General features: G+C 28.9%; 1 protein-coding gene across 8 annotated transcripts; it reads right to left on the bottom strand.

The window, feature by feature from the left end:
- Nucleotides 1–292: 292 nt before the first annotated feature.
- LOC100169360 lies at nucleotides 293–6,745 on the bottom strand. 8 transcript variants are annotated; one of them, XM_016807672.2, is made up of 6 exons: nucleotides 6,457–6,745; nucleotides 5,962–6,049; nucleotides 5,845–5,884; nucleotides 5,572–5,771; nucleotides 3,140–3,719; nucleotides 293–546 (listed from the first exon to the last, which is right to left on the bottom strand). In XM_016807672.2, the coding sequence occupies exons 4-6, from the start codon at nucleotides 5,719–5,721 to the stop codon at nucleotides 431–433; spliced, it is 846 nt and encodes a 281-aa protein (XP_016663161.1). In that variant the 5' UTR covers nucleotides 5,722–5,771; nucleotides 5,845–5,884; nucleotides 5,962–6,049; nucleotides 6,457–6,745; the 3' UTR covers nucleotides 293–430. The 8 variants fall into 8 exon arrangements, with proteins under 8 accessions (XP_016663161.1, XP_029346167.1, XP_029346158.1 ...); XM_029490307.1 differs by lacking the exon at nucleotides 6,457–6,745 and adding an exon at nucleotides 6,145–6,375; XM_029490298.1 differs by having other exon boundaries at nucleotides 5,845–6,049; nucleotides 6,457–6,744.
- Between the last annotated feature and the right edge of the window lie 1,352 nt (nucleotides 6,746–8,097).

Here is an 8,097-nt window from a genome sequence, read left to right as displayed (position 1 = left end):
AAGGCTTGTTATAAATGTAATTATAAATATAATAAGAAATAATAAAAAAAAATATGTACTGACCTTGTTTATCATAATAGTTTTTAGAATTATTTTCAGGAAGTGTATTAGGATTATATTAATTATAAATATAATAAAAAATAATAAAAAAAAAATATTTACTGACCTTGTTTATCATAATAGTTTTTAAAATTATTTTTAGGAAGTGGATTAGGACCACAATTTATATTAAATTCTTGAAGGCTGTTTTATATACAATATCTATTAATATTAACTTATAGCCAAAGTTATATAAAATCAAATGAAATAAAATAATGATGTATTAAAACATTCTTAAAATTAAAGTCAACTAAATAAATATCACAGTAATATTTAATAGAAAACTCATATAAATTGTACATTTATATTGAGAAAAGCAAAATATTTATGATTAAATGTTATACATTATTCTAGGTTTCTTTATCCTTGTGGAAACACGAGTTGGTGTAAGGATAACATCTTTTTTCTTTCGTGTTTTTCTTTGTACACTTGCCGGGTTTTCTATTACTGAAACAAAAGTTAAAATAGATAACATATTAATCGTTGACCTATTAGATTCTATATATTATCATGTCTTGTATAAATAAGGTTCAGTGGTTGATGTTGTAGTTCAACATTCAAAAAAATTTACAAAAACATTAGAATTTTTTTTCCTAGTTTTTTATTGGACAATGAATACATCGAGGTTCTACAAACTAATAAAAAATAATAATAATAATAATAATGAATAGAAATAATTGTTTTTCCAGATTAAAGAAGTCCAAAATAATAAATTCTATCTGTCAAACTTTTTTGTAATCAATTTTACCAATTTTATAACATTAATTTAGTGGATTATTCAGAATTTAGGGCATAAAAGAATATTTTTTTTAGTGCACGTTGGAGGTTTTTTTTTAAGAAATTAAATTTCCCAACTCTACTCATGTATTTTCTACTGAAAGATATCAATTTAAAAAAAGATGGGCAAGTGTATGTCGCTCTGCTGTACAGTAGGTTACAAGTGTGTCACTGTGTAATGGATGGTATTAAATTTAAATTCAATGAATGCTTTTGGCCAAGCATAAATGTTTTCATAAATAATTATTTCTACTATTGAGTATAAAAAGTTGATTCACTCCCCTAACACGGAATCAATACTTCACAAGTCTCCAACAAACACCTAATTTTTGCAAAAAAAAAAAATGTTTTGGGCTCCACTAGTATAAAACTCATAAACTATATAAAATATATAATAAACAATAATTACAAAACTAATATTGGTAAAAGACTTGAAAAACATTTTGGAAAATTAATCAATTGTTCAAAATTCAATTTTTATGTTTCAAACTACATATAATATAATATCTGATACATACAAAGGAAAATTTATTATTTTTCCTCAAGACATTTTTAATTTATTCAGTTAAGTATAAATTATTATTAATATATATCTTATAACAAGTGATATTATATCCAGGCATATAATATTATAATATATACGCCCGGAAAGTTTACAAAATATAATAATAATAATAATAATGTATATTTGCAAACATATGATAAAATAAAAGTTACAATAAATAATACAGTAATAGTTTGTTTGGTCACCTCCTATAAGCAAGCTTGTGGTGAAGAAATTAAAGAATTAAAGTTAGATAAATAGATTCCTTGAGACTGGGATAGAATTTGTGGTTTGCTCATAAAAATGTAATATTTTTTTTATGTAAAGTTGTCATTGGTTATAGATTTAATAAAAATAGTTACTATGATTAGATATAATGATCTTTAATTTATTTTATTTTGTCATTTACAATAGTAAACCTATATTATATATAAATGTAAAATTAAGTAATACCTATTATATATTATTAGAGGCAAGTCAAAATTGTATGGTTGAGGTTTATATACTAAAAATAGTCTACCGATTTTGACAAAAAACAATTTCAAACTGAAACAAAATGATAGATAGATAGTTAAATTATATTAGGTATAAAACTAATATGTTATTAAGTAATTCACGTTTTAAGAGGACGCCTACATTTATTATCTCTGTCTTACAAGTGTGTAATATAATAAACTGTATGCTCAGCAGAACACATTTAGCTCCATTAGTTTGAAAGCTAGAGTGAATTGACCTCTTATAAAATTTAAAGGTAAGATTATTATCTAGGCAACCTCTTGGACTATTTATTATATTTTAATTTTAAAGCGGGTTCTGAGTATTTCAAAATTGTAAATTGCTTGTACATCTTAAAATACTTATAACTCACTTTAAAAACAAAATATAATAAAAAGACGATGAGATTACTAAGATAATAATCTTGTCTTTGAATTTTATAAGAGGTCAATTCACTCTAATTTTTAACCTAACAGAGCTACACGTGTTCTGCTGAGAGTACAATTTACTATGTTACACACTCATAAGATGGAGACAACCAATGTTTGTATAACATCCTCTTAATTCATAATAAAAATTTTTAAATTCATGTACAAAAACATTCAATACCACGATTTTGGAAAAATTTTTAAAAATCTAATTATTTTTAAACTTTGAAAAGGTGTATCCCTGTAATTCAGTCAATTTTAAACTTTAGGTCAATGGATCATGAAAACCATGGTCAATGGATCAAAATTACAAAGGTAGAAAAAAAGATCTATCCATTTCTGGTGACAAAATTGAGGTTACCTATTTAACAAAACTCAAGTTGTATTGCGCATGTACAAATTTTAAATTATCCCAAAATGTATACTTCTGTACTCTCTAGCTAAAACAGCAAACCGTATATTAATCTAAGGTCATCAGGCTGAGATATTTAGTGGTATTAAAAAAAAATTTTTGTGAGTTTGTTAGTAGGTACTTGGTAATCTCGGAAACCACAAGGTATCAAAAGCCTTATTCACATTTTGGTCTCCTTTGGCCCTAGGCATTTGTTTTGGCGAGATGCTGCCGCCAACATAAATTCTTTGTAGGGAATACACATTTGCTGGGTTAGCTATATTCTATATGATTATACAATTGAAATATGGAATAAAAGATTATAAAAACTATAGTAATTTTCAAGCTAATACTAATGGTCACTATTGCAGTTATTTATTGTAAAGAAATAGTATTGATACTCACTATTTGTGTTTGCATTATCCAAGTCGCTTGCTCTAGGGATAGTTGTTGGGTTGATTGAAGAGGGAGTTTCTGTCGTAGTATTTGATGAGATTATTGTCTCTGGTACTACTAGTAGCATGTTTGTTTCATCTATTTCCTCTGATTCCAGAGGAAATGTAAGAACTAGAGGTACTGTTATCGGTATATTATCTTGTTGGTCTATTTCCTCCTCTGGTTCTCTACTCTGTTGTATCCTATTGTTCTCCAACTCATTTTCCCTAGGGTTAAATGCATTAATTTGAGAGGAGTTTTCTCTTGATTCTGAGTAGACCTCAGGTAGATCGAATGGTTCCGTTTCCATATACAACGATGATGTGTCTTCTTCAATTTCATCGATTGGTTCAGATTTTATTTCAATATTAATCTCTTCTGGTTGTATGTCTTCTACCGGTTCATTATAATATGCACAAATTTCATTTGGGTCCCTACACCGTCGTAAGAATGAACTATTGGTCTCCTGTAAACGTCTTTCTCTATCCTCAACGGGTTCAGTTTTCAAGTTAAACAACGTCGCACGGTAAAATTCTACATCCTGAAGGCTCTATTTAATCAAACAAAAGGACAAAATATTATAGATACTACAGAATAAAACATAGTATATATATTATATACAGAAAGTATTTTATGTCATTGTACGCGGGGTTTTTAAACGATTATGGATCGATGACATTGAATTTCGAAAAACGTGTTTCTTTATTTTTAACAGGTAATTTTTTTATTACAATTTCAAAATTTTTACACACAGAGTGTACCAATAGCAAAATCAACTTTATTTTTTTTTCAAACTGTAACTACATACTATATTTTTTAATGGATTCTGGTAAAGCTTTCTTTTCTGAAAATTTTGATAGTCAAATCATCAATTTTAGTTCACTAGTTTATTAGCTATGATCCTCTAAAGTTTAGTAAAATAAACACTTAAATAAATACTTTTAATTGATATAGGTTTAATTTACAAGAGCTGAATCATTTTTTTCTTTTAAATACCTTTTTATACACTTAATTAGTTTATTCGATAATTTAATAACTCTAAAAAAAAAAAACCAAAATCTAAAAACGTTAAAAATTTAAAAATAATTTTTATCTATTTAAGGTAATATATCTACTTTCAAAAATGTCAAGTGAGTACAAAGTACAATTACCTATGTAGAAACTAGAAAATAATTTAGTTTAAATTAGATTATTAAGTTAAACCTAGATAAATTGACATTTCAAAAAGATGATTTTTATTTGAATGGCCATTAAGATGCTCTTAAAACAATAATAAATTGGCAAAACTCCAAACAAAATCCATTAACTCTAAAATAATACTTTTGTTTTCAACAATAAATCCATATAAATCCACCAATTATTGGTCTCTACAGGACTTTACATAATCATTAATTGGTGTCTCCGTCTTTGACATACATAACATATACTCCACGATAGTTAAGATCTAGACCAGTTAATATGAAAAAAAAAAAACGGTTTTAGACAACAAATTGGTCATGTTCTTAACATGTGCAAAGCAGTGGGGGACCATGCTATGGTGCAAAGGAGCATACAAACCACCCAAAAAATTACATAAAAATTAGTAGATTCCTATAGTAAATTATAATTGGTCTATAATAAAAAGAAAATAATGATAGAAAAAAGGTTTTGTAGCTTTTCGTGTTGAGAAGTGTGTCTAATTAACGATTAAATAATTTGGGGAGCACACATTTTTTATTCTCCAGGTGGCCGTAAAAATATTAGCGACAAGTAATACATGTTTGTTTGGAGTAAATTAAATGTACCCACCAGACCTATATTTTTATTGTGCCGTGCTGTCGAAAAATACACACCACCGTACATTGGCCATGAATTCATAAGCGTAAAGTGTTTGAAATCTGGAGGGCTATAGATCAGGTCTATACTTGATACTCTTACAGTACTTTTAAATTATAGTAATGAAAACATTAGTTTTTGGAGGGGCTAAGCAATCCCAGCCCTCACCCTCTATTTGCGCCTATGCATGAATTACCGATTTAGATAAGTAATTAGTAGGAACATTATTTTGGGTATGTATTTATAATAAAATTAATATTTTTTACCATCTTACATAGGTATCTAAAAGGTTTGTGTACCATCTTATGTGAACCTAACGAGCCGCCACTGGCGCAGAATATACATATTGTGTTTACTGTTGTAAATGTATGTGTACACATTTCCAACATATTTTGTTGTTTTTTATATTATCACGTACCTAAATTTATTTATCATCAAACATTAAGGTGACCAAGCTGCCGGTTTCTGACCACTGCTCTAGGTAGGTAATAACAAAAAAAAACGAAACAATCTTGGTTCAGTATAAGACAGTCAACGAGTCTGTGAGTGTTGTTCGCTTACTTAACAATTGTAATAGTATTACTCACATTTTTGGCATGTTTCATGCCATATCTGCTTACAAAGGGAACTTCTGGCTTAGGAATAATTTCTACCTTCTCTGGGTTGTCATTATTACTAGTTTCAGGCGAGTCGTTACCGCTGTATCCAGGAACGTTTTGATTTAAGTTGTTTGACATTTTATCTAATTACCGCTATTGCAGCAGACGATCTGACGTTATAATATTATCTAGAATTATTGTTATGAAAGCATTGAACGAAACGAAACATAATTGAAATATAATAAATGATATTATGCTTACCAAACTATATATGAAAATGGCACCCAAAACATTCAGTTGTCTACAGCGAGGAACGCGAACACAAAAACGCAATATAGGAGGAATAAATGATGTATTAAACTATTTTAGTTAAATTACCTCAATTACATGACACGAAGCTACAGCCGTGGTTGGTATCAAGCTTGGCGTCGGACGTCGGTCGTAACAATGTGGTCTCGGCAGAAAGCTATAGATTAAAGAGATAAGAGATTAAAAGCTAGAACTACACATGAGAGGACGTGAACCTTAGATCATATACATATAAGACGTGAACCGACGCACCGTCAACGGACAACGATAAGCGGGAATGACCAATGGGAAGCGACGTAACATGATATAAAAACAAGGTATGATTTTATCTTTTTGACTGTCAGATCCGTAGAGTAGTGTATAGTAAATATAACCACGGACGCCCGTGATAACTAATAATAATTTAATGACAATATGATAATACGGGTAAGCAAGTGACGTATTGCGTGGACTTGGACCAAATCTGGAATTTTGCGATCATGCCATGTTGCTTACATCGTAATATTATTAATAATAATAATATTAAATAAATATTAATATTATGTTAGGAGAGTTGGTACGTACCTACTGCTTCGGCGTCATAGTCCTAGTACATAGATTAAACATTCATAAATGTTTTATCTATACCTAGTATCGACGGCCTGCGCTCGTTGTAGTAGGTATCATGAACTAAGAATCTTCTTAGTTCATGGTGGGTATTATAGACTGCATCAAGTGTGCTACGTTTTACAATCATAGTTTAAACCTCGGTTTCGCTTAACCTACTGATTTAACCGGCCGAATTCGGTGGTTTAACAATATTGTAATACGGGCTCTTAAAAACTTCTTACCATTAAGCACGATTATAGATCTATAGATAGTACTATCTTTAATCGTGCCATTAAGTCAGCTCTGCGTCCCCTTTCCCTTGATTACTGTGTACATGCGCCGATTACCTCCACCACGTCACCTCCAACGAGGTGTCTAACACTAAAGACGTGTTTCTTTATTTTTAATAGACAATTTTTTTATAACAATTTCAAAGTTTTTAAATACGTAGGTGTACCAATAGCACAATCAACTTTATTTTTTCAAAAGGCAACTACCTACTATATTTTTTAATGGATTCTGGTAAAGCTTTTTTTTCTGAAAATGTTGATAGTCATATCATCAATTTTGGTTCGCTAGTTTATTAAAAACCTGGAATAACTATTTTAGTTATTTTGTTATGATTGTATAATATATTTCGTGGGTATACTTGAAACTTCTTAAGTATACTATTATATATCTATGATAGTATCACGGTTTGTTGTTGATGTATAACGCGTTATAAGTACTTAATACATATTGTGATACGATTAATTTGGAATTTATTATAGGTACCTATTATAGGTCAATTTTTTTTTTAATACCATAGATATAAGTATAATATATCTTATACCTAGATTCAGTCTCCGCTCAGAATCGTTTTTCTTTTACAATGATATTCTATCATTGAATTCAAATTTAATACCATCCATTATACAGTGATCCACTTGTAACCTACTAATTACTATACAGCAGAGCGACATCCACTTGCCCACCTTTTTAAATTATAAATTTGTTGAATGTTGTCAAAAATCAAACTTTATATGTTTATAAAAAAATATAAAAATGTTGCCTATGTAGGTATTAGTACTATTTTTCAACTACTATTGTAACAATACATCTGGAGCCTTGTATTAAATTTTATCGCTTTTTTACCCAATAAATAACATTTTATTGACAGTTAAACAAAAAATGATTACAAAATAGATACATATGTCATTTTCACTGTATTTTATATTAGCATTTTCTATACACGATAACATTTTGAAAAAATTTTGTTTTCAAATTTAGATTCTGAGTGGAACGATGAATGTATTGATCTTACTATGATGTGTGTTTTGATTATTTTTTTATTTGTGTGTCTGTCATCACCTTTTAGGACAGTAAAAATGCTTAGATTTTCTTTAACAGTATCTTTTATGATAGGAAAGTGAATCTAGCTGGTACTTTGGGGGGGTCAAAAGTAAAAGTTTACCAGTAGTTTTCAAAAGCACCGTGAAAAACAAAAGAAGAATTAAGGAAAAACGGGAATTTTTACGCAAAATTTGTTTTCGGTTTTTGGTGCAACTCTTAAGCAAATGACAGTGGATACATGAAATTTTCACTAGTTGCTTATATTTCCATTTTCTATACATGATA

Source organism: Acyrthosiphon pisum, chromosome X (genome assembly GCF_005508785.2).
Source record: "Acyrthosiphon pisum isolate AL4f chromosome X, pea_aphid_22Mar2018_4r6ur, whole genome shotgun sequence".
In the NCBI taxonomy this organism is placed as follows: Eukaryota; Metazoa; Arthropoda; class Insecta; order Hemiptera; family Aphididae; genus Acyrthosiphon; species Acyrthosiphon pisum.
The sequence above is the reverse complement of the archived record's forward strand: the minus strand, read 5'-3'. Positions and strand labels throughout refer to the sequence as shown.

What these genes read in the sequence shown, in the direction of transcription:
- LOC100169360 (XM_029490294.1), bottom strand. Translation starts at nt 6,195, where the DNA reads ATGTTACGTCGCTTCCCATTGGTCATTCCCGCTTATCGTTGTCCGTTG. An exon ending in CTTCGTGTCATGTAATTGAG is followed by an intron (nt 3,720 to 5,961) that starts GTAATTTAACTA and finishes TTGATTAAATAG; the next exon opens with AGCCTTCAGGATGTAGAATT. An exon ending in GGATAATGCAAACACAAATA is followed by an intron (nt 547 to 3,139) that starts GTGAGTATCAAT and finishes CTTTTGTTTCAG; the next exon opens with TAATAGAAAACCCGGCAAGT.